General features: G+C 32.9%; 3 protein-coding genes and 1 pseudogene across 3 annotated transcripts; 1 reads left to right on the top strand and 3 right to left on the bottom strand.

Annotated features, from left to right (window-relative positions):
- The first annotated feature begins 160 nt into the window (after positions 1-160).
- LOC143580913 (prolyl 4-hydroxylase 1-like) lies at positions 161-4,407 on the top strand. The gene is made up of 12 exons (XM_077063821.1): positions 161-225; positions 1,667-1,714; positions 1,791-1,859; positions 2,119-2,171; positions 2,647-2,712; positions 2,865-2,939; positions 3,034-3,108; positions 3,194-3,264; positions 3,357-3,408; positions 3,495-3,584; positions 3,665-3,757; positions 4,286-4,407. The coding sequence occupies exons 1-12, from the start codon at positions 162-164 to the stop codon at positions 4,391-4,393; spliced, it is 864 nt and encodes a 287-aa protein (XP_076919936.1). The 5' UTR covers position 161; the 3' UTR covers positions 4,394-4,407.
- A 6,087-nt stretch (positions 4,408-10,494) lies between these two features.
- LOC143580921 (protein SHORT-ROOT pseudogene) lies at positions 10,495-11,735 on the bottom strand (annotated as a pseudogene).
- A 2,363-nt stretch (positions 11,736-14,098) lies between these two features.
- On the bottom strand, positions 14,099-15,587 carry LOC143580911 (uncharacterized). The gene is made up of 6 exons (XM_077063818.1): positions 15,580-15,587; positions 15,539-15,546; positions 15,323-15,452; positions 15,079-15,229; positions 14,698-14,832; positions 14,099-14,619 (listed from the first exon to the last, which is right to left on the bottom strand). The coding sequence occupies exons 1-6, from the start codon at positions 15,585-15,587 to the stop codon at positions 14,203-14,205; spliced, it is 849 nt and encodes a 282-aa protein (XP_076919933.1). The 3' UTR covers positions 14,099-14,202.
- LOC143580912 (uncharacterized) lies at positions 15,546-18,145 on the bottom strand. The gene is made up of 5 exons (XM_077063819.1): positions 18,043-18,145; positions 17,720-17,811; positions 17,041-17,240; positions 16,170-16,451; positions 15,546-15,710 (listed from the first exon to the last, which is right to left on the bottom strand). The coding sequence occupies exons 1-5, from the start codon at positions 18,143-18,145 to the stop codon at positions 15,635-15,637; spliced, it is 753 nt and encodes a 250-aa protein (XP_076919934.1). The 3' UTR covers positions 15,546-15,634.
- Positions 18,146-27,460: the final 9,315 nt, after the last annotated feature.

Genomic DNA, 27,460 nt, shown 5'->3' with positions numbered 1-27,460 from the left:
ACTCGCAGACGCACTGCACGATTTGATAAGCCGAGTAATAAAAGCAAGCGTTATAATAATAGTAAACAAACAAACAAACAAACAAAGAGTAGAGAGAGAAAGAGAGAGTCAAATTTCAAGAGGCAGGCAAATCCCGTCCGATCGGCAACGGAACATCCGGCATGGCTTCTGCAATGAAAATCGTTATCGGTCTACTCACACTTGTCACTGCTGGAATGATTGTCGGTAATTAATCCTTACATCGTCACTTCACTATTGAAATCAATTAATTTCTCTGTAATTTACACAAACTAAATTGTAATAATAAGATTAATAATGTGGATTATGCTAAATTTAGTTCCTCGTATTGCGTTTATATCTTCAATTTTATTTTACGATTTTTTTAATTTTATTTTGTTGGTTGGTACCAAAAGTTTTAGGTCAAATCGTTAGTAATGGGGCGTGCACGGTTCGGTTCGGTTTGGTTCAGTTATTAGCTTCAATCAAATTAACCAATCGGTTATCAGTGTATTTGGTTAGAAATATGAATGGTTCGGTTGGGTTAATTTCGGGTACAGAAAGTAACCGATAGTCGATTTTCGGTTAATTCCGGTTTGGTTTACGGTTTTCGGTTCGGTTTTTGATAGGGGTGTGCACTGTTTGGTTCCGTTCGGTTTGGTTGTTAGCTTCAATCAAATTAACCAATCGATTTTCGGTTTATTCGGTTAGTTTTTTTGGTTTTCTGTTTGATTAATTTTGGTTAATCACCAAAATCCTATTTTTGCTAAAATTGTTACTGAAAAATACATGAAATGGACTAATGGAGATAAATATATATACATGAAATGGAGGTATAAAAGCTAGAATTATATGAAAATATTAATGGTTCGGTTCGATTAATTAACCGCAGGTACAAAAGGTAACTGATGATTGATTTTCGGTTAATCCCGGTTGTGTTCTGTTTGATTTTCGGTTATTGAAATCAAAACCGAACTGTCAAAAGATAAAACCGAACCAAACAGAGCCGTGAATAACGGTTTGGTTTCAGTTAGTTTCACGGTTTGGACGAAATGTAAGATCGAAATTAGCACGCTTAGTTTCATTTAAGGGTGATATATATAATAAAAATGTGTAAGATAACATATAAAACAATTTTAGCGTATGGCAATCTAAAGGTCCGGCCCGGTTTTATATGTGTTGAAATTTTGAGACTGACCGACAGAAAATTAAGAAAAAAAACTTGACAGTGAAACCAAACTGATGACAGGTTTGGGAGGTTTCATGGTTTCAAACGGTGAACACCCCTAGATTATTTTGCTGTTGTTGAGAGTTATTTTAATTCGTAAATGTTCATTTGATGGTAAAGGTCATAGTTGATGATTAGTGATATGTTCCTAAAAGGTTGGTCAACGTAGCCATCTTCTATAGAAATATTTTTGTAACTCCAAAATATTTCTATTCTATTGCTTTCTTATAATTCAATGCAGTTATCAAATTCTGTTTTACACTAATATACAAATTTAACACTTTTTCATGTGTATCTTAATGTGTATTTATATCATTTGCCAAAGCTGGAAAATGAAAAGTACAAGTTAGCCAATGGGCTGAATGTTAAACACTATAAGATAATACTATATAAGATGTAAATCACCGTGTATTTAATCTTGCTATGCTGATCGCAATGCAGGAGCTTTGCTTCAGTTGGCGTTTATTTGGAATTTGGAAGATTCACATGGTATAATATTATCTCCTTTATAAGATCTCAGATCTGGCATGCAGGAGTTTTTATTTTTATTATTTTTTGTTTGTAGGCTCCGCGTTTCCTTCCTTTAGAAGAACACTTGTGGGTCGGAATGTTGGTGGCAATCAGTTGCCTGCAGGTCGGTATGTTACATTTTATTTTTCGCAAGTATATACTTTTTGTGAGTTACTAGTATCGTGAATCGTTTATATTTTAGAATTTTGCAGTTAGCTTAAGTACAGTCAGTAATTTATTAGTTAGATCCTTCAAATGTCACCAGTCCTGCCAAATTATTTAATGTTTATATGTTTAATAAGAAAAATATAAACGGAAATAAAGAAAAATTCTATGCAATTATTCTGTCTCTGACTTTGTCTTTTATTCTCTTATGGTTTCAGTTGCATCTGGCTGGTGGAATGACACAGACGCTGCCATTTTACGCATCGAATATGTATGTTTTTCATCTAGATGCATTTTTACTAGTTTTATATTGCAATCTTATGTTAAATTAAAACCTCAAATTATTTGGAATTTTGGATGCTAAGCTAAAAATCACTGAGATCCACATTAAAGAAATATGCTTTCATATGCTGCAAAACTGTAGACAAAAAAGTTTATATACATATACGTTGAATAGATAACCATGAAGTTTAGCAAGAATTTATTTTTGTTAAATGAGTAATGCAAAGTTCAAAATTGCATGGATAATGATATAATCCAATTTATTAAAGTAGTGTTTTGTCAGTAATTATCTATAAAAATTTTTGTGAAATAAGAAAATAATTCATAGCTCAGAAGAATGAAAAGAAACAATGTAGCAGTGTTTACTCTAAATTTATACAGTATCATTTCATCTTAAATTCTTAATATATATTTTTGTCACATTTATATTATATTTATGTTTTTTGTTTTCATTATCTATGCAGGTTAAACCTGAAGTAGTTAGCTGGTCCCCACGTATCATTTTGTTCCATAACTTTTTAAGCTCAGAGGTACACAAATAATGTTTTTACATTGTTCACCATAGTTTTCTAGGTTAGCCAGTATTGCTGTGATTTGTTGAGTATTTTAATTTTATTTTTCTTACATTCAAAACTTGATAGTTATTATTGAAGTTAACTCCTGATTGTTGTGACCATTGTAGGAATGCCATTATCTTAGAGCAGTAGCCAAGCCCCATCTTCATGTGTCAACCGTTGTGGATGCAAAAACCGGGAAGGTATGTTAAAGATATATATAGAAGGGTGTTTTTAATTTAAAGGACTTGTAAAACAGGAATTCTTAAATTTTTATTTCTTTTTTGTCTTCAATAGGGAATTAAGAGTGACGTTCGAACAAGTTCGGGCATGTTTCTAAACCATGAAGAGAGGAAGCACCCAATGATACACGTGAGTATATATACATATTCTAATACCATTTATCATTTGATCCGTGCATTTGAATATTTTATATATTTTTTATTTGCAAAACCAGGCTATTGAAAAACGAATCTCTACGTTTTCTCAAATCCCCATTGAAAACGGAGAGCTGATTCAAGTGTTGAGGTGAGTGTTTTATTTGATGCGTTTAATCGGCATTAATTTACAGGAATACTAATACATTTTCAGCATTAAAACTAATATCTACAGAAGCACAGGTATGAACCAAATCAGTTTTACAGACCCCATCACGACTACTTTTCTGACACGGTAAACAAATTTATATATCCATCTTTCAATCTACCTAATTTGCCCTTTAATCCTTTAAAATTGAATATGTTATTATTTTCTTGTAGTTTAACTTGAAGCGTGGTGGTCAAAGAGTAGCTACAATGTTGATGTATTTGACTGATAATGTTGAAGGCGGAGAAACTTTTTTTCCTATGGTAAGAGTTGAATGCTCACCTTTAAATCAGATGTGAATATTATATTATTTTCTTGTAGTTTAACTTGTTTAAAATATCAGGCTGGTTCAGGTGAATGCAGTTGTGGTGGAAAAACGGTGAAGGGACTTTGTGTAAAACCGAATAAAGGAGATGCTGTGCTTTTCTGGAGCATGGTTTGTTCTTTTAAAATTGCTTATTTACCCTTTGATAATACTAAAATATAATTGACTAAGGGTGTAAACAAGCCGAGCCCGGCTGAGCCCAAGCTTGATTAGGCTTGAGCTTGGCTCGCGAGTTTTTTTAAAGCTCGGGCCCGATTTGTTTATTATTGATTAATTAAATTATATACATTTTTAATTATCTTTATATATTTGAGAAAAAAGTCAAAAACCTTAAACGAGCCTGAACTTGGCTTGAGCTCGTGTAGTATATTAAACTAGCCAAAGCTCGGCCGTTCAGTGTGAAATTAATACATAGAAGTCAAAAGGAGTTCAAAGTTAAGAGTACATAAAGCTTGAGATCGGGCTCGATAATTAAACTAGCTTTATTTGAGGCTCAGGGTCAGCTCGTTTCAAGCTTTTTATCGATCCAAGCTCGAGTAGCTCGTGAACAGCTCGGCTCATTTGCACCTCTAACTATAATGTTGCATAATGTATTGTTTTTGGTTTTATAAAAGCCTAAACATTTGTGAAACAATGCAGGGGCTTGATGGGCAATCGGACCCGGACAGCATTCATGGAGGTTGTGAGGTTCTCTCTGGAGAGAAATGGTCTGCTACAAAATGGATGAGACAGAGAGCTACTTCCTGAAGATTATTATTATTAGCATGCCAAGTTTATTGGTGATATTTTACAAATATAGTGTCTAGTTTTTTCTTTCTTTTTCTTTTTTCTTTTTAATTTATGAAGCCAATACAAACAAGTAAATTGAAACAGTCAAATTTAGCCTTGAATTTGGACACTTAAAGTCATGCAAAACTCGTATAATAGATGCCAAATTTTGTTTTAGCGTGATTGGTTGAAGGGCTTGGCGTACTAGCTTTTGTGACGATATTACTCATCGTGTTAATGGGGTTGATATGGGTTTAGGATGTGGTTGCTACTTGCTAGCAGGTAATGCTATTTAAAAAAGGGAAGGCAAACAGGGATGGCTTCCCTGTTGTCTTTTTATGGCGGTTAGTTTTACGATAGGCGAAGGCGGTGATGATGGTTAGGGGGGGCAATGGGTAGGTGGCGGTGGCAAACACCAACTGTTGACAAACATAAACTGATGGCTGTAATCCATTTGAGGTTTGAACACGTTTTAAACAAGCTATTCTATGTTAGTGACCCAAAACAAAAAATGAAACATTTATTTCATTTTCACTACATTCTTATCTTTGTTTTGTTTTGTAGATATTTTAGAAATTTAAATCTCGATTTCATTCATGTAAACTAAACATTCTTCAAATGGTGAATAAGCTCAAGTAACTGCTGTCGCCTACCCTGTTGCCAGTTGCTGTATTACTGCCACCATATCTGCCGCAACCGCCAATCACCACTATGACCGCCGTCTCTCCTTGGTTGTGATTAGTAAGTGGTACACACAATGGTAGATTCCAATTTTCTATTCAGATTGTTTTGTCGCCATCAGCCACTGGTTCTCAAACACCGTAGCCTCCGACCGGCTTGTCAAACCAGCAGGTCTCCGAGAATCATGAAAAATTTTTGAGCCGAAGACGAGAAAAATTGGGCCTTAAATTAAATTGTAACCCGAGATGATGAAGGGTGGCAATGTTATAATTTATTTTGTATACATACGTTATTTCGTTCTTACACGTTATATTACATTCGTCCTTGCGCGTGTGGGTGCCTTCTAGGCTGTTCTAGCGCGGGGTTATGGTTAAGAGGATTCTATACCACACCGATCAGGTTGGGTAGCCGGTAGCATGTCAAAACGAGGAAGCCTCAGAAATTGGCCCAATGGGTTAAATTGAAACCGAAACAAAATAGAGAATTAACCCGGTTAGGTACTTTAATAGTTTGATTGGGCTGGAAGCCTGGTTACAATAATATCAATATACCATGGGCCATGCAGCCTATGCTTTAGAGTAGAGGTGTGCAAACCCAATTTTTTTATTCCAAACCGAACCAGTTTGGTCAAATCATGGTCCAAACCGGTTTGACTCAAACCGTTCAGTTTAGAAACCGGTTTAGGAGCAAGAAAGGTTGAACCGGTCCAACTCAATTTGTTTCGGTTTTGAACCGGTTTAACCGGTTTGGTAGTTCAAAAGGGGATCCGGTCCCAAAACTAGCGGGCTATGTCGGTTTGGGACCCGGTTTTTTGTCAAACTGGGTCGGGTTAGTTTGCAGTGAACCGGTCCCAAACCGTTTTTTTACATCTCTACTTTTGAGTTTAGTGACTGCTAGCTTGCTAGGCTGCTATTTTGGTGTTTCCACTTTGTTAGCAAAATAATAATCTGGATACAGAAATTTATTAAATGTTTTTATTTTGTTAGTAAATATCATTTTCTATAAAAGTGCAAGCAACGCCAAATTTTTATAAAGAATGTTTTATACGTGCATTGATAAATGATAAATTTGCGATTATATATCATATCGTCTTTTTCATGAAAATAGACATGATAGTGGACTAAATTGTTCTACTTTAGAAAAAAGTTGTGTCTTCCACTAGGTCATGTTGGGAGAGGCATATATGTATATACCTGCCTATATAATGCTATTCAAGTCACCAGACAAAGAGGCAACCATGGGTTTGGGTTGGTATGTTTATATCGATGATCGATCATATATATGAATTGGTCTCATGGCCATACGCGGTCGGAAGCCTTTTAAGTTAAAAGCTGATAAACAAAGTACATGTTTGTAGTATGCTGCTTTCCTTCAAAGGATATTTTGTATTCAGACAGATGAAATTCTTAGCATTTGTTCGTTGATAGTAATCCTATACGTCGATCTATAGACCTGATCGAATCGATCCGTAACAAGTACTCCAACACTTAGATTTACTCAATGGTTTAAAGTCCTATTAATTTGTTAGCCTAAATTAAATGTTCGATACAAGTTTGTTATAAAGTTTAAGTCAGTTATGTAATTAGAGTAAAGTTTGTTTTTGTTTTAACTGAATACATGTTTACAAGAAAACAAACCCATCATATGGTTTTGGTGATAAGTTAAAAAAATGGTTGTACCTTTTCTTTTGTTTTAATTGAATACATGCTTTCTTACTATGCGTGTTGTAGTGCAAGCACAATCGACATTATTGCCGTCGAATCCAAAACATTGTAGAATGTTTTGTTGTTTTAGAAATTATTTGCCAACTCATGTTCCAAGTTGTTAGAATATAAAAAAGTGTACGTTAAGAAAAACATTGTTTATTTTGTGTCAAATTATGTGGTTCTGGAACTCTAATAGGCCAATGTAATTGTTCTTTGTAGGAACACGGCTGCCCTTCGCAAACTTTTAGTGTATGAGCATGGAAGCTAGCTAGACCTCAACATGTACCATATGAATATTAAATGCAAAATAAAATAGAAGTGTTACAATGAATACGACATATATACGTATGTAAGCACATGAAAAGACCAACAACGAGCATAGTGATATATTGTTTACGCAACATGTTTATTAATTGTGTAGAGTCTAATGACATTAGAGATTTGCAGTATTCAGCTATGCATTTTATTTTGTTGGACTAGGGTTGCCGGTTACATATGCTTGATTACAAAGTTTTGGTACACGACAAAGGGATGGTAGCGCCGTGCCATTTGTGAAATCTAAGAGAATGCGATTTTACATATGTACGTATGTATGATATCTATGTGAGCATGTACTATACATGTGTATGTATCTATATGCCATCGATTGATCAAGTGAAAGAGACATATTCCAAGATACAATATTTATATGTATATAAATGTTTTGTTATACTTTTAACTTTGTTTTAAGAAAAATATTTATATGCATATGCTTTTGGGTGGGGAAAAGTTAAAATGCAAAGCCAGACAAAAATAAAAAGTGTGAAAATGATTTGTGATCACACAAAAACATTTAAAAAAATAAAAAAATAATACTAAAAAAATCTTAACTCAAAATATAAATAAAAAACGAAAAAAATTTAAAAAAACAAAATGTTTCCCCCGTCATTTCCGTTCCAAAAAAAATCGCCAAAAAGACACAATGCCGAAAATCAACAAACAACACAATGATAAACAAAAAAAAGACACAATATGTCGCAAAATATAATACAACACCGAACAAAATATAACACAATGTTAAGTAATATAACACAATATCAAGAAAAAAAAGACACAACCAATAACGATAATAAACAAAAAATACAATGATAAATAGTTAGACACAACGATCTTTTTTTCCTTAACATTGTGTCTTTTTTCGAGATTTTTTTTTGTTATTTTTTATTTTTAGTGAGCGACGAAGAAGGTGGAAACATTTTTGTGTTTTTATATTTTTTATTGTTTTATTAAATTTTAAGTTATGATTTTTTAATATATTTTCATTATTTTTAAGGGTTTTTTTTTGTTTGCTACAACAAATCATTCACATTTTTCTAATTTTTGCCTTCTTTTACTATAGGACTTAAATCCAAGACCTCTTAAACTCTTTTAATCTAACGCGTTTAATTGGTTTTAACGAATTTGTTTTATCTTTTATAGAATGAGTTGACCATATGCTTTGTTAATTAATAGTTTGTTAAAATAACTATATGAAATATGAGGCTTATTATAAATTTAGAAATTGTTTTGTTAATTTAACGTTTTAACTTTATTGTAAGGGAAATATTTATATATAATTGTCTGGTTGATTTTTTTAGAAGGACGAATTTGTTTTATCTTTTATCATCTACTATAGGATTTAAATCCAAGACCTCTTAAACTCTTTTAATCTAACGCGTTTAAATGCCTTGTCTTTGGTATTGGTTTTAACATTACTTTTTGGTAACTGTTTACACATAATCGTTTGTTAAATAAACTTTAAATACGAGTTTTATAAAATAAGCTTCTTTATACCTTGTTTAATTTCGTACTACTTAAAAGAATAAACCCTATTTTATTTTCAAAATAAATAAAAATTGATGTCCCCGCAGGCCGTAACCACTTGTAAAAGCTAATAAAAAATTGATTTAGCGTTGGTGATCCTATCTCGTGACGAAAACATCCTAGTTTGTTTATAACTAGTATTTTACCCGGCGCATTCCGGGACAAAATGGGTAAAACCCGAGCGGTAAGGCGATTCTAATTCAGTCGATTTTAGTTACATGCTTTATGATATCGGAAATACATACCAAAAATAAAAATAGAAAATAAATAAAAATTTAGGTGGACCAATGGGTTGACGTCGGTCGGTAGAACTCGTTCGGTCGGTTTTCGTTACGCTATCGGAATTAAAACAAAATGAGGTAAGTCAACGCGAGTTTAATCGGTTTCTGTTACATTCGTTACGATACCGGAACTAAAAAAATTAAAAACAAAATTGGCCGGCCAGTTTTCGTTACAACACCGAAAGTAAAAAATAAAACAAAAGGAAAAAACAATAAAATGTGTGAACAAATGCGGTGCCGTCAAGTGATCCAATAAGATCCTTGCGACACCAAACTTCTTAATTATATATATATATATGTATATTATACTAATACTAATATAGAACTATAGAAGTTTACCCTAACATGATTCGAAGTTCTTAAATTTATATTATTTCATTTATAAATGCTTAGTTATAGACTTTATTAATTTCAAATTATGTAATATGTGTAACATGAAAATAGTTTACTCCAAATTATTAAATCTTAAAGTATGTACGTAATGTATATATTCATATAAATTTGGTTTACTACATTACTTATACCGTATTACATGTATGATTTATTAAAATAAATAATTTAGCTGGGAAATATTATTGTAAAATAAATTGAAATACTTAAAGGTGCATATATATAAAAACAAAGCAATTTGTATTTACAAATAGAGTGAAAGAACTGACATAAATAAATAAAGCCTTCCAACGTCATAGACATAAAATGCCATTTCCAAATATGTATTGGCTTCATGAATCTATAAACACACAAGAACACAACAACAAATATAATACATAAAACACAAGTGCAAAAGAAATTTCGTACACACACTAAAGTGCCTCCAAATATGCATGCATATATATCTTGATTAAATTGCTATCGATAAAAAATAACCACCTTCTTCTATCTATCTTCAATCTTCATGCCCTATAATCGAGTTCAACAAATCTATGAATTAGGGTTTTGCTTATAAAGAATGCACCTAGTTTCTAAAATGGAATATGGAGTGCATGCTTATAATACCTTATAATGAGCTTCTATCAAGTGACCATGTTGAAATATGCCAAACTTCAATTCAATAGCAAACAATATTAAATATTAAGGAGATGATACGTGTTAATTGTTGGTTGTTTGTTTTGTTGGTTGATTGCATGTCCAGATAAAGTTGAGGGCTTATTATGCAAGTCTTGGAAAATAGAGGGTTTGTTAAGCAGAGCTACTGGATTCTTTGAGAACTAAAGTTTAATTGGTTATCTCATTCGTCTATTTTATTTTTTTGTCTGGTAAAATTGGGGTTTGGTTTTTAGATGTCATGCGGATTGAGTCTTAAGATCAACTTGTATTTTTTTGATATTGGTGTTCTTGTGTGTTTATATTGTTCTCCATCACTTTGATGAGAGAATTGTTATATCTGTATAAACAATTTGGGATTTAATAAAATTGGTTTGGATATTTCGTGTGTAAATCCCGTTTCATGACACCACAACCTTAAACACACCAAATTCACGTAAGATTTGATGTAAGGCTACATGACATGAGCTAACTGAGCACCGAGTTTTATAAAAAGTAATAATTTGTAAAGTATAATGCACTATTATCATAGTTTCCAAGCAGAAGCCCAAACAACTGGTTTATCTTTCCAAGCTAACAAGATGCCCGAGTCTGCGTGTGAATCAGTGTGATCGAGCGCAAGTGACCATCCTGTTCGGTATCTCTTGAGCAATGCTTTTACATCATCCACCACATCATCGCTAAAACCAACAGGTGAAAACTGCTCTTTGAGCCTATCACACCATTGCTTTCCTTTTTCCCTTCTTTCACAATCTCCATAGCCAATATTCTCTTGATCATCACATGACAAAACCCTAATAATACTCCTCGAACACTCTCGTTCCAACATCAACTGCTCGTTACTCGTGTGAGTAAAGCTTTGTTCCAACATCTCAAAGTACAAAGCGTAGAACCTTAAACACTCTTCAAAACACTTGACAAAATCACTTCTAGAGTGAGTAAAATCGGCTTCTTCTTCAACCACGGTCACCACTCGGCTTTAACGAGCTAAAAAGTCGAATCACATATCCCCTTTCCTCAACTTCAACTCTTGTTAAACCTCCAATGCAATTCACAACAATAGCTTCATCATCTTGCACATCTAACTCTTGTTTAGTAAGTTGACATAACGACCGGTTTGATCCAATACTAATCATGTTAAGCACAAACTGGACACCCATCAATCACGCAAATTTCTCCATTCTTTGAGCGATCTCTTTCATGACAGATCGCGCCAAGGCATCCGTGACAACCACGGTTAACTTTAAGCTAGGTGTCTCATCACTTCTTGTGGCTAAAGCTTCTAGCAAAGTAGGCCATTGGGTGCAAAGTGTGTTGCTAATATCTATAATATGAAGTTTAGTCACACCATCAAAGGCTTCCAAAATAACACCGTTTGATGCAACATGACCAAAAGTAGTCCAAGGGGAAACCTCTTGGAATTTAAGTATAAGTGTTCTAGCAGAATCAAAGCAATGGAATTTATCCGTGACCGATGTTAATGTTTTGTAGCATCGATGGCCGGATTGGGTGGCTTTGCAAAAGAGTGCTTGCATGAAGTAATAAGCAAGTTTTTGTTCACAATCACCATAGGGTGAAGAAAGCTCGTTTAACATCCATAAAAGGTGGTTGATCTTGCAAGAATCTTTATTTGAGATGGATTGAGCACACTCCAGGAGAAGTTTGGAAGCCCATTTATCGTCGTCGGTGGCGGCTAGACCTCCGCTAGAATCCGAATATTTGTGGGTGGTGGTGGTTTGGGTAGGGAGAGAGGTGTGTTTTCTTCATTGAAGTGAAGATTTGCGTGTGAATAATGATAAATTGTATATTGCGTGCAGGCTATCAACATTTTCATTATATATGTAGCTAGGTTCCTAAATTTTCACAATTTGTTGGATTTGTATCGATTTTTTTTAAATTTGACACTTTTTGATAAACATATACAACAAAGTATTGATGAAGTTATAAATTATGTAATTGTTAAAAATAGCATGTTATCATTTTAAAATAAAATTAAGAGTTATAAATGTTCTTTTTTCAACTAATAATGTTACATAGAAAAGTAGAAAACCATTTAAGAAACCTAATAATTTTATTATCTCATCTTATCATTTGATATTGAATGCATCTTTTAAGAAAAAGTGTTGATTAAAACTTGTGGATGGTGTATATCTTCTGTTATTTGTAGTCGCCTCATCTTTGTGTTATGGGGCCACTCCTATTTGAATAATTATTATGCGACAGCACCACTTTAACAAATACAAGCTTTATTTATGCAGGTCACATCCCATGATAGATTATAAATAAATAAATAAATAAATGAATTAATGATAATGATTTGTCAAATTAATCATTATAAAAAGAAATCTATGGTATATGAAAAATAAATATTATTGTTTGTTTTGGTTGCATGTTTAATTAAAACATTTTACTACTGTTGTAAACTTGTAATTTATTAAAACTTTATTAACTGTTATAACTTATTAAAAGTTTTGATTAAAACTTGTTATAATTATATTATTATTGATGTCATTGTTATAATTATTTAAATTCTTCACAAGAAACTACGGCTAAGACTTTTCCTTTTATATTTGTTTAAAATCAAGTTTATTTTAAAATTGTAGTAAGATTATATATAAATTTTGGATTCTAATGACTAGGACCAGCAACATAATATGTTTGATAATTAATACTGAGAAATAAAGTTGGTGAAAAAACCAAAATTTGGAAGCATCAAATCGAGTTGATCTTCAATATTAAATTTGCACAAGATGACAATAAGTTCCTACTTCATCTTATGATCGGAACATATGTCGTTTCTGAGCTATAAGGTTGTATTTTTATAAGAATAATATAATATCTATTTTAGTAATATCTCAACAAAATTTTGCTAACTAGATTTTGGAGGATGTTTAAATTGCCAAATGTCCAATAATGATTGACATAATTGAAAATTTGCAAACAATAACCATGAATTAATTACTAGCTGATCTGTTTCAATTAAACGTGTAATTATAAACCATCCAAGTACACCGGTTAAACCTTCTATAACTATATGAGGAGAAGGATATCACCTTTTGCACCCGTCTATTATTTGGAGTTCCAGACTTGGAGCCCAATCAAGCTCATCCACCTTTTTCGTGTCTGACACCTTTCCCCTTATCCGGACTTTCACAATGGACCCCCATTATGGATGCTCTAAGTTACTAATCTTGGGGTATAAAAAAATCGTAAAACAAACCTAAATGTTTCATTCAGAACAAGAGATGGGCTGGGTCAAGCTTTAGCCTCAGAGCATTCTCAACTCATCATCTAAAATTATGTGATGAGATTTTACAAATTATAGGGTGAGATTTTGAGTGGTTGTGAGCGTAAATTATAGAATGGAGAAATAAAATGTAGTGATTTTTGTAAAATCTATTTTTACAATAGTTACAACACATATCATTAATTTATTTTTCTAACTTTTTTATAAAATCTGTTTTTCTACAAAAGAAAAAAAATAAAATACAAGCTATTTTTACATAAATTATTTATTTAAATTTATTTATTTTCTATCACAAGATTAAAGAGAAAACCACCTTGTTACTTAGAACGTTGATATCATTTACTTATAGTTATAAAAGTAGTTTTAGATTATTTAAAGGTTTGAATATTTTTTAAGTTATGCACATGTTATAACATTTATCAAACACATTCAATAAATCATAAAATGTTTGTATGCATTGTTATATATTGCCATTCAAGCGTAAAAATGCTCCATATGTTGGAGTTAAGACTTAAGACTCCTTTAAACCCGATATGAGGTCTATTTGCGTTATAAATTCATAAAAGCCTTCTCTTTGCCTTACGTAATTCCCATTAACCGAACCGATAATAGTTAACCGAGTAGGGGTCTGAGTTGACCGATAATATCCGGCGCTCCCCTGGTAGGAAGCTGTGATCGCTCCTCTGATGAGTTCATAACATGATGTAACCAATCACCCTTATCATAAATGAGATGAACGGCTCGCCACGCTACGTCTAGAAAGATGTACCGGTGACACAAATCTAACTAAAAAGGTTTCAAAAAAACAGGTTTTGTTAACAGAAATACTTATAAACTAACCACTTCCATTTAAAGGAGCCCAAAATTTTCCATTGTCATTGAACAAATTTCTTCCTTAATATTTTTACATGTTTTCTCTTGTTCATGCTAAAATCAATACTTACATTATCTTTTGACTAGAAAGCTTTTAAGCCACGTTCAAATCATCTATTCATTGCTAATTAAACCATCTTTTTCCTTTTCTTCTGGTCTTCCAAGTTCAATCACATTATCTGCATGATGAGGCTTTACTGATCCATCCGAAAACCGATGGGTGCGTTCATAGTACGATTCAGCAGTCCACGTAAGAACCAAGAATACCATTGCGGTTGACAGAAACACGAGTCCTGCCCACACGATCTTTACATCTCTTTTTACTGGTTTGCAATGGTTTTGAACAATTTCCGAAAATGCATCTTTCACTGTCTGACAGTTAAGGAGGCTTTCCATTCCCGGATATGAATTTAGAAGTATTTGTATTGAACTTGTGTATGCAACTGCTGTCCTAAACTCGTTTCCTGATATGGGAATCCCTCCGTTGCAGATTCCGTCCACGGGATCCACACATGTTATCAACCTCAAAAGCTTCAACCAACAAATTTAAAATGTCAAGAAAGTGAATAAAATAATAATTCTAGTATGTCTACATTATTATTATTGTACCTCAGGGATGTCACCTATACGAATATCATTCTCCGAGCAGTTGTTTGGCTGGTAGTTATAATCTGGTGGCCCGGAGAACGGATTGCATACTCCAAAAGACGAATCTTGTTGTAATCGAGATATGTTAGCATTCACCTGCAGTTTTCCAACAATTATTTTGTTACAATAATTGTTTTGTTACAATAGCATGTTTTGCTCAAATATTTAGAATATTATTGTAATATATAATATTTTTTTTATAATCTAAAAATGGGGTCAAAAAGTTGTTTGCAAGTCAACCCGACCCATTTAAAAAAAGAACCGTTTTGACTTGTTACCCAACCCGATCATGTTGCCATCTTTATCCAGATATGATAACCGCTACTAACCGATATAAGATACCTGATTGACTAGATTGTAAACTCCAGCACTGACATCATTAAGGGCTGATTCTACTGAAAGTAACTGATCACAAGGAAGGATTGAGCTTAAACTGTTATTGTAAGGATCTTTTTGGAATCCTTCAAGCGCTGTGCATGTGTCGCCCGCAAATCTAATCGAAGAATAGTTTCTAGCCCGTTTAGTTCACAATGTTTGTGCAAAGCAAAAGGAAATTAAAAAAAATAAAAATAATAAAATCTTATACCGTGATATAAAGAAGTATGCGCCGAAGAACACCCAACATAGAACAGTGATTAACCAACACAACACGATCAATCTGCACCCGTTACAGTTTAGAAAAAAAAAACATGAGAAACTTGGATATATGATAATTTCTTTATTCTTTATTGTTCATAGTTAAATGAAGGAGTTATTTTGCAGGTCGGACTTACATGTGAAGAACTCGTCTTATTTTAATGACTCCAACGGCTGCAAGCCACAAAAAAATGTTAGTAACAAAACCGATACATGAACTGAGTGAGATTTACATGCTGATATAGATTTATAGTAGACTTCTTTAGGTGAAAACCGTACCTGTTAATGCAATCACGGCAACCAAATTCAGCGCGAAAATAATTGTACTTACTATGTACCTGCAATAATCATAAGCACAGTACTGTTTAGCAACATTAAACCAAAAGGATTTTGCTATAAAAATCTAATAGACATTTGGTTGGATTGGTAATAATGCTGCCTCTTCATTGAAAGGGTCCGCTTTGAATCTATACTCGTTTTATAATTTCGTTTACGGCTGGGCGTCAAAGACAATAAAAAGTAACACACTACATGTTGGGGACAAGTTTTTGAACTGACGCAGAGCCGAAGCATAAATAAAAAAGAGATAACGCCTCGATAAACTTTAAAAAAAGCCCGAATGCCACTTGAGTCGACTTGTCAAGACTCAAGACTTGAGACCCTTTTGTTCATTGGTTATGAGCCCTATACCTCCGATCATATTCATAGCCCAAGTTATGCTTGTTTGAAGTTTGCGCCTTTTTTGCAATGAATATAAGCAATTTTTTTATTAAAAAAAAGGCAGTAGAGTAGCTTACAGAATGCGAAGGCCGAGATCAATCTTATGCCGATTCTTTCTAGCTTGTCGCTCTATATCATCGGCTGTAGAGTCAAGTCGCCTAGAAGTGGATTCAAGGAAACGAGTGGTGGACGCATCAACATTTGTTCCTTGTAAGTTGGCTCGTGTCATATTCATGGCTTCGGTTGTGTTATATATAGTCTTTGACGCGTTATCGGCTGTATCTATAATTATATCGATGATCTTGTCTGCTCTAGAATGGAATTTGGTATTCCCTCCAAGTGCTAAACTTGTTCCAACTCTGAAAATGAACGTAAATTATAAGGGATGTTTTATTCAGACACCAGTTTGTCAGCCATGCATGAGTTGTATAGGCCTATACGATATGCACATGTATGTAGGTCATACCTACTCGCCACCTATGCCTATATGAGGTGAATAACCCTATACGAGGCGTATTGTTCCCGGTGTCTCGTATAGAGTTTCAAGCCTATACAAGACCCACATAGGCCTATACGATTCGTATAGATGACTCGTGTGGGTGTCAAGTGTCTATATGACTCATATAGGTGCATTTAGTATGGTGCCTATATGACTCATATAGGTGTTTATATGACTTGTATAGGCGGCCTATACGAGACTTATATTTTATTGATTAACGTCTCCTAACATACTATATACTCTCCCATCTATCTATGCAACCTGTATAGGCCTATACGAGTCGTATAGATGCCAGGTGGTGTCTGGATATATCCTGTTGTCTGAATATCACATGCCAATTATTATTCAGTTTTTGAAACTATCTACAAGCAATAAAGTACAACCCTTGACGCATGTGAATATGTTATATACAACTCGATAATGCATGCCAAACGGAGTTGAAGGCTTACATGGCTAAAAGAGCAAAGAACACTGCAACAAGAATGTGCCAAAGATAATATTGTTTGTGGGATGTTGGTTTCTTGTGTTTCTTTAGTTTCATGTTTCTTTTGCAACAAGTGGTCACTATAAGAAATATAACGAAAACGACGCCGCATAAGAGCCATAGGGCTCCAAGAACATATCCTGCTATTCCTGTGTATGCAGTTGACTGAAACAATATTGTAAACACACAATGTTAGTATAAGTAATACATGTAACTAACTTATAATAACTTCGGATTAAAAAATAAGATAAATATGACCCATCATGCTATTATAACATATAATAGCTTATTATGGAGCGGTCACGAGAAAACTTTAAAAGTTGCAAGAAACTTTGAGAAATCACTTTTAAACAAGAATTTTTTATATATTTTTATTCTTATTATATCTTATTAATCTTTGCCGGAAAAAAAATAAACATATATATAGTAATTAGCGAGTTACATATATGTAACTTCGCAAGCTACATAATTTTTCCTCTATAATACTAACCTTATAATAAAAAGAAACGAAAAATTAAAAAAAGTTAACCGGTTGGTATTAATTTGCTCGGTTTTCTCGTAACTTTTTAGTTTTCTTATGAACTCTCCTCTAGCTTATTATATCTCATTTATTGACACACAGAAATATACGCTTATTTACTTACACTCCAGTAATGAACGTTGGTAACGTCGTACCCTCCCTTGTACTTTCTAAGGTTTTCCAAAGGATCGGGCCTGACCGTGTCATCCCTTGCTCCTACATAAAAGAAAAAGGCATTATGTTTATTTCGTTTTGAAACTGATTAGACAGGATCGGATAGGCTTTTTTCACAAAATATATGCACATCTCGAGAGTCTATTCGGTTTGAGTTCAACCGGTCTGACCCGGTTTTTAACATCCCTATCTTAAGATTTAAAAATTTATAGAATGAAGTCAGGGACCCTAAAATGTTTTAAGAACTTCTATTTAAAAATATGTGTAGCTGACCTGTTTGGGTAGTGGTATTAGGTTGTCCTTGAATAAGTGAAAAGCTTGAAATCAAAAGCAATATCATCAAAAACCATATGCTTCTGCTCCATTGTCCTTCCATTTTTAATTTGTCCTGCACTTTTGTAAGATTCATATCTATTAAAATATACTTTAAACTGCTTTAGAATAAACGCTTATATATGTACTTGCTATTATATACTTTAAAAACTATAAGATTTTCAACACTTCTCATAAAAGTTATTTTTTTAAACCAACACCTATGGTATGTTTTTCAGAAGCGGTGTAATGTTGAGAACTGTGAGATCAAATAAGACAGTAACATAACTGCTTTTTCCACTATTTTTTCTCTGTCTCGTCAAATATTCAATGCATTAAATAAAAGTGCTTTACACTATACTCGTTCAGAAAATTCAATAAAAAGTTTGAATAAATTAATTTATCGAAAGTTGAACTTTTCCTCATATGTTTGTCTAAAACTAAACTTCACTCTTATAGTTATCAAAAATTAAACTGTATATTTTATAACCAAATTATATATCATAAGAAACTAATCTTCTACTTAAAAATACAATTTATAAATTCAATAAGGAGTAAGTTTTGTTAAATTATAATAACTCATTTAAAATTAAGTAAATAAAAATTTATAAACAAAAAAAAAAGAAAAAAAAGGAAAAAAGAAAACACAAACAATTTAATATTAAGCCCACCAACGGGTCCAAGTCCAACCCAGTTCTCTCTCTGTCGGTGGCCTTCTCCAAATATCCGGTCATCCTTCATTTTTTCCGGCTAACTCATAATAATAATAATAATAATAATAATAATAATAATGTCTCCCAACTTTCACAAATCAAATAATTAACTTTGCAGAAAGAAATATCTCATATCTATAGGAGTTTGTTAATTCATTAGAGCACTGTTAGTGTTTACATCGAAATTGAAACAGAAGGCAAACGGATAACATGACACGTAGGACACGACAGTGATGCAAATAAACTAAAACTATCAAATGAAAAAGGTGTATAACAACTCACCGGAGAACAAGAAGCTTTCAAGTAATTATCACTTAGATGTATTAACGTATGAACACAAATATCTTCTAAACCGCCGCCATCGATGACTTAAACGGCCTGTTTAACTTTCAAAACGTTCCCCTACAAGTAAATATTGCTAATCTTCCAAACGAATATTTTCCAATTATATACAAAACTATGAAATATGAAGCTTCAAAAGCAACCCAATTCAAACCATGTGTTATATACACTTTATATGCATGTGTATATGTGTGTGTAGATACATATATCATATCATGTGTGTCTAGAAAGTAGAAAGTCACAAATGAAGTGTGATTTTCGTCAAAAGCATGGGTCAAAGATAATATTAGAATATTATTATATCCACACAAATTTATTATTTATTTATTTATTTTATTCATTTCCAAATTGCACGGCAACTTCAAATTACAAATTTACGATCGACTCCCTCACGAACAGAGATGAGCTTGATATCGGTACCATATCGAAAATACCGATAGCAAAAATCATCAAAAATAGAAACCGGGTACCGAAAACTTTCGGTGATACCAAAAGGAAAAGTTGGTAAATATATCAGTATTGTACTGCTCTCAAAACCTAAAAAATAGGTACCGAATTAATACCGAGGATACTTAATTCAATATCTATACAGTAACGGTTTGATACGATACCCGGTACCATTAACTCACCTTTACTCACAACTCACAGGTCCATTGATCTAACTATACTATTAAAGCAATACAAGTTATCCACATGACATTTAACTAGACACTCCACATAGGATGTCTGTCACTGTTTCCTATTATATTATGATCCATGACCCGTTTTCTTATTATAACCCAGACCCGTAAGACTTTATAAAATTTTGAAAAACATATTATTGTGTGATACGGGTTTCGAACCAAAGACCTCATGTTTCAAACAAAATATGTTTACTAACTCCACTAAAATGGTAATTGTGCTAGATTTCTTGGCTTAATATATATAAATGTGATTTCTTTTTAAGTATAAAGCCAAAATTATATTTAAATGTTAACATTTTCATAATTCACAATATGGCATTGTCTTATCATATCTTTTTAACACAACCATTTAAGATTGCGCATCGTTTCTCTCTTTATTTTAAAAATCATTATATAAAACAATTGAATTTACGTATTTCATATAATAATTTTTTATTTTTATTATATTTTTCAGATGTGTGAAACACGAGCTCTAACCTAATAGTATTATTAATTCAATAAGATTTATTACATGGGGTCCAGAGAAAATTATTTATTTAGATCCACATTTTTCTCCATGAGCATTATTTTATGAAAACTTTTATTAGTTTTTTTATGATGTTTAATACGTGTACATATGTACGGTCGCATTAAGTACTACTTTTTTCTTTTTTTTCTTTTTCTTTCCTCCTTTATGGACTACAACTAAAAGATCTGATTTATTTTTGTTTTTTATTTAGATTATGTAATTGTTATAAGATAGCCATTCTCTAACTTATATATATATGGGTGTAAACGAGTCAAGCCGCTCCTAAACTATTCGAGATCGGATCGATAAAAAGCTCTAAACAAGTTAAGCTTTATCAGGCTCAAGTTGATTCCAAACCTCAAATAAATTTCGTTTAGTTATCGAGCTCAAACTTGTATGTGAAGCTCGTTTTAGCTCGTAGAGCCTTAACGAGCCTTGTGAATATTTAATTTTATCTCTTTTGGACTTCTAATTATTAATTTCATACCACACATGCGAGCTACGGTTCATTTAAGGTACCGCATGAGCTCAAGCTGTTTACAATAATACATAATAAACCAGTTGTGTCGAGCCCAAGCTTGAAAATACAATTCACTAACCAAGATTTAGAAATGCAGCTCGAAACGAGTGAAACTCAAATTCAAACTCTCGTAAGTCAAAACAAACCGAACTCAAACCCAATTGAGCTCGGGTTCGACTAAGCTATTTTGTAACCTTACTTACTTGGTAGTTTAAAAGTTTAATTTCTGGTCGATGTTTTTTCTAAAATTCTTTTCGTAAAAGAAGAAAGTTAAAACAATAATAATAATAATAATAATAGCTATTATTATTTTTATTATAACAAATTCTTTAGTAAAGTCAATATCAACGGCCATGTGGGCCTGGGTGAAGGTCTAGAAAACTTTACAACTGTATAAATCTCCACTATAATTTTTTATTCTTGTTGTCTTTTTGCAAGTTATAATTAAAAAATTAAAACTTAAATAAAATAAATGATAAATCAACAAATATTTGCCTTTTAATGATACAAAACTGACCTATAAAATTTGTTATAAAATAGCTAAGAACACTTTTAAGTTTTAACTGAATTTAATACTCTAAAAAGTTTACTGAAAACTCAAAGTGCCAAAGTAACAAAGTTAAACTTAAAAGTTAAAACTCATCATCTATCATGACTTGTTCTTGTGGGACCCATATATTTGAAAAACATGATGACCAAAAAGAAAACATAAAATTGTCAAATAATAAGACTTTTGGGGCAAGAACGATTCAAATGATACATCAAAATAGGCTACAATGTTACCTTTATTTCTTTCTTTCTTTAATTTTCATCAACTCTCTATTGGTCTATATGCATCGCCATTCGAATATTAACTCTTTCTCTCAAAAACGATGGTAGCGTTTTGTATTACCCATATAGGTTCAACAATAAATAATCCTTTTCTCGAGAAATATTAGTTTAAATTTGGTTTATTTTTATCAAGATTCATGATTTAATGCTTTTTATCACAATTATGAAACAACAAAATTAAGTAGTGTTATATTTGATTGATGGTTATTTTTAGTTAAAGTCTCAACTTTTTATATGTGTATCAACTTTTGAAGAATTAGATACACCGTTAGTTATAATGGATTAAATGCATTCCTACATACATGTGCTTCCAAATATATCAGAATAATGAATAAACATGAGAAGTTGGACACGTCATTATCACGGGTTAAACACACTTTTATCTGCCTTTGCGTCAAAACTCGCTAAAACATGTGAAGTTGGACGTACCACTGTTTAAACGCGTGTCAAAACTCATTACAACAACTATTCAAACTAGTGAAGTTTTAATACGTGTCAAATGATTTTGAAACATTGTGACAACTTGTATGGTTGTATATCAATCAATCAATCAATCATACCCAGTAAAATCCCACCGACAGCAGAGCTATAGGTAGGGTCTGGGGAGGGTGGGATGTAGGCACACCGTACCTCTATCCAAAGGAATAAAGAGGTGGCTTCCAGAGAGACCCTCGGCTCTAAGAACATGTGTATGAAGCAAAAAAGGAAATCAAAGTTTAACAGTTATATAAAAAACTACTACTAATTATAATAATATTAATAAAAAGGTCACAGTTTAACCGCAATATAAAAGCTAATAATAATAATAATAAAATATGTAAGGGAAATACCATTATGGTATGTGACCTAAATAAGTTAAGTCTAAGCCTTAAGGTATTCAATTCTCTCTAAAAATCTTTAACTTTAATTCTACTTCTCCACGAATTCCTATCCTCAACTTGTATGGTTGTATGCTACAAATTATTTAGCATTCGTAGTGCTACTATCTGATCAATGAATCCAGTGCCTGCTTGAGGGTGGTGCAACCCGGACAACCGGTCGGGGGTACTTACTTTTCTGGGGCACAAAATTTTATATATATTAATTTTTCTTATAGAATATAAAGAAATCTTAATCCCCTTGTTATGTATTGGGCCCAATTTTGTGTTCCTTAATCCATTTGTGTTATTGGGCCCCCAAACTAATTAAAATGAATGAACTAAAAAAAAGTTTTTCAGTCACGGTGGCATCCACATAAAGAAGTGTTTCAAATTAAAATTTGAAGTTATTAAAATCTTATTTACGATCCACAATGCCCAAGAAAAACATAATGGATTGGTGATGATAGCTATCGAGAGCGAAGTCTTAGATAATATAAACTGCGAAGAGGTGATCAAACAATTTGCTATTAAGAATGCTATGAGAGCTTCATGAATCGTCGGTTAGCCGTTAGTTATTATTGTATTCGAGTTTATTTCTATATTTTTGCTATTTTTATTGTTATACCGTTAATGTCGGTTAAAAGAATTATCTTATATATTTCGTTACTTGTTAGGGCCTACGGGCTTTTTTTTTATATGTTTTACCTAGGTATTTGGATTCTCATAGACGGCCCTGAATGAATCGTTGTAAATAGCCTGGTGCTCATACCTTGTTAAGCATGTTGGTTGTTTGTAACCATTATATATTTAAATACTCGTTTTTTAATATAGGGTGGGTAGAAAAAGTTAGAAATCATAGATGGAATTAATTTAAGGGGGAATTACATGTATCTCCTTACTAATTTAACAAATTACATATATACCCAACCTAAAACTTTAATTACATATATCCCCTTTGATGTAGCAAATTACCAAGTTACCCTTTTCTTATACAACCTTATCTAAACTAACTGATAGAACAAGCCGGAGAAACCACTAATAAGCTTCCACGGCTGCAACGATCATCCTCGCTCTTACCGTATCGGAGGACAATCGAGACTCCATGGGATGAAATTGTTCAATTCCTAAATTGATGTTGCTTCAGGTTGCCAACTGTAACCTAATCGATGTTGCTTCCAAAGCAGAAAAATTATCTAATGCTTAAAACCCATAAAACGACTTTAAAATTCAACCAATTTCACCTCACTTAAAAATCAAATCCATAATTGATTGCACTAGCTGGGATGAACCGAACCACTGAATGTGTGATTTAAATATATGAAATTAATATGTGATTTAATGCACACGGGTCTACGCTTTGAAACTGAAGTTAATATGTGATTTAAATGAATATGTAAAATTATAGTTTTATTAAAATGAAGGGTAAAATTGTCATTTAGTAAGTTAATTTTAGTTAAATGGGTAAATCTGTAATATAGATGTATAAGGAAGGGAATATATGTAATTAGAAGTTTGAACTGGGTATATATGTAATTGATCAAGTTAGCAGGGGGAGATATGTAATTGCCCTTTAATTTAAGGGTTGAGTGACACGATTACACGTTTGTAACTAACGGGGCAAAAGTGTAAATGTAACTGTACCTTTGTCCTTTTATTTAAAGAGTGTAAAATCCAAACAAAAAGAAGTTTCAACCCATGAATTTAGTCTTCAATATCATTTAGTTATTTATTAAATAAGTTTTTAATTTCTAAATGTACACAAAATTAAAAATTTTATTCTCCATAATTTGATATTGACAATATCAACCCGTGTATTACACGGACTTTATCAAACGATAAAAATTAAAAGGTCCTTTATTTCAATTGTGATTCTCAATTAATTTAATGTAGATTTAAAGAAAAAACAAATGGGTTAACGAAAATTACTAAAATAGCATGGTTTTGGAAACGGTCCGGGTGTGGATTTGCAAGAAATTTAAAAAATGTGCTAAAGTTGCGTAGTTGGTCAAACTTCAGGTATGAAAATGACACTATGTTATAACCCGCTTAACAAAATGATTTTGACCCATGACCCATGGATAGCTAGATAGAATGAAATGAGAGATTAGAAATTAGAAGAAATAGGTTTGACGCCTAAGCTTCAACATTTTCTTTTATTAGTATTGTAAGATAAGATAAGATAATATGGATAGCTAGATAGAATGAGATGAGAGATGAGAAATTAGAAAAAATATAGATTTGACACATAAATTTCAACATTTTCCTTTATTAGTATTGGGATCCTAGAGGTCTCATGTTTGAAACCTGACTCAAGGGGGTTTTCTCACAGTGGTGTGAGTTTCCTCCTTGATGGTGTTCTTGAGTGGGTCAGGCATGGAGCGTCAAAATCAGTATGGACAGTTGGCATCCCGTCTCAGGAAGGCTCACTCAGGCATTGACGGGATTCAAACGCTATTATAAAAAAAGTATTGTAAGATTAACAGCCAAATTGCACAATCTTCTATTGTTCTTTGGCGGCTTAATTGAAGCCATCAAGCATAGCACAATTTGATCACACTGGATTGATGACGTCATCTATATTTTTTTAAGTGTTAACCTTGACTCTTTTAGCTATAAAATACCTTTTTTTTATTGACCCATTAAGATTAAAAAAACCAGCTCATAATCCAAATAAGCCCGCTAATGTTTTTCCAAAGTTGACAAAAAAGATTGGTATTTTCATGCCTTTACTGTAATTTATTGCAGAAAACTATGCCATTTTTTTTCAATTAAAGTTATTAATCATCGCTTACAACGCGTTCGTTACATACTTGATATCATTAGACTTCAAGTCCTTTTGGTGTTTCTGTATAATTGATGCGCACCTATCTTAATTATGACAATTTTGAATGTTGTGTTGTGACCCTTAATCCCTTATATTGTTATCCGATGTCCTATAAGCATCTATAATATCTTAATCATTTTATTACGTTTTACCTATCACGTGGTATAAAAACATGTCATTATAAAAATATTACAGTCACCGACATTTTTATAACCAAAGAAATTCTAAGCACTAAAAATAAACGATCTATATTGCTAAAATCCTTATGTAATATGCATAGAGAAGACATTATGCGATTAACAATATATAAGTGAAGTTTAACTGTTTAAGTTGCTAATTTTCATAGTCGTTCAATATATGTTAACAAGTGTACTAACAAGTAGTTATTTGGACATGATGTGATGACTTACACGTAATGCTTGGAGTGCAAGATTAGATAGTTAGATGGAATAGATCATTATACTAGATTGATATTTGTGACCAACATAGAAATTGATAAAATCAAATTTAAGTATTTTAATTCCATAATAAAGCTAGCTAGCTTCTCATAAAAGTTATTACAGTTAACCAATTGTTTATTAGTCATATTATCTTCCTTGTACTATTAAAGCAAACAACAATTTGCGTATTACATTATTCTAGGTTCTCTACCTAGATTTCAACTATATGTCATGTCACAACTTTCTCATCTTACTAATTGCCAACTCACATTCTTCCTGTTATTTAAATTTTAAACAATAACATTAAAAACCTTAATACACATTCTTCTTTTCCTCTCCCTCTTGCCGTTTAACCAATTCTCTCGAACATCAATCACAATTCGTAGCAATTATCAAACCCCAAATATTATCTTCTGTTTATCCGGTATCATAATCCTTTACGCTATTGTTCGATTCTCATTATATCTCATAAACTAAATTATAAATTATTTATTGGATTACATCGAAACAGAAGGCAAGCGGGCAACAAGCTGCGCCGCTACCCCTTTTTGAATCGCAAAACCCAATCTTTTAAAAACTATATTTGCTGATCTTGGAGTCATAACATTACTATGCATGACCCGCTGAACACGGGTAAGTAGCTCCACAGCTGCAGGTGCGAGGAAACCAAAAGTGTCAAAAGCAAAAGGAATAAATACATGTTGGTTGCAAGACACGCCTTTTCATGTTTTGCCATCTTACCTGAAGCAGCTTTTAATGCGGCTTGACCGACCGCGAAACCACTACTCCCTAAGCCCACCAAAGGAGAAAACCCCTGTTAAATCCACACACACGTGTTTCCCTCCTATCCATCCAAACACCAAAATGTCAGCCGGTCGAAGAGATGATCTTCCCTCCGCCGGGTCAGTCAGGAAATTCACAGGTGCTTCTTTCTTAACAGAAATTCCAGCTCGCCTGAATATATCAAAGAGCACATCCCTAACCAGATCGTGTCGGTACTTGAACCCCAGGAGCTCTTTACAGTGCACCGCGTGCTCCCCATATGAGTCTAAACACGCTTTACGACAAACAGGACATATCTCATCAACCATAAATAGAGGAATCATAAGGCGATACTTAAGGATACTACGATACTCCACTTGAGACATATGCTGGCCTAACCCATCTATAGGGATAGCAAGAAAGAAAATCTTGAGCATGTGGTGCTTGTAGACACTCAAAAATAGCTTTTTTGTCTGCTTGTCATGTTAAAGTGTGACTCCATGTCGTGAACAATTTTACTAAAAAGAGTGCTCGCCAATGCATGCTGGGCTTTAGAGTGGGTGGTTCTCTTTGTTAGAGAAACTGTTAAAATCGAAGCTTGGAATCATATCACGAAGACAAGCCAGAGCACAAGAATAATCAGAATCCATCCCACATATACCACTGTCTCGCAAAATATGATCCTGAAGCACCCATGATTAGGCTCTCGAGGCCACAAACGCATAAGAGGAAGCCTCTACTGCCGAATACAACCCCAAACCCTCATTATATTATTGTTTATTTTCATTTTATGTTTGTTCTCACTTTATGGTTTTCATTTGTTCCCTAAGGGTTTATATATTCTATCGGTTTCTTCTGTTAGCATCTTAATTAATTTTTTTATAGGATTGATTAAT

Source organism: Bidens hawaiensis, unplaced genomic scaffold, assembly GCF_021521415.1.
Source record: "Bidens hawaiensis isolate Kalapana, Puna unplaced genomic scaffold, B.hawaiensis_p1.1 tig00030763_1, whole genome shotgun sequence".
Classification (NCBI taxonomy): domain Eukaryota; kingdom Viridiplantae; phylum Streptophyta; class Magnoliopsida; order Asterales; family Asteraceae; genus Bidens; species Bidens hawaiensis.
The sequence above is the reverse complement of the archived record's forward strand: the minus strand, read 5'-3'. Positions and strand labels throughout refer to the sequence as shown.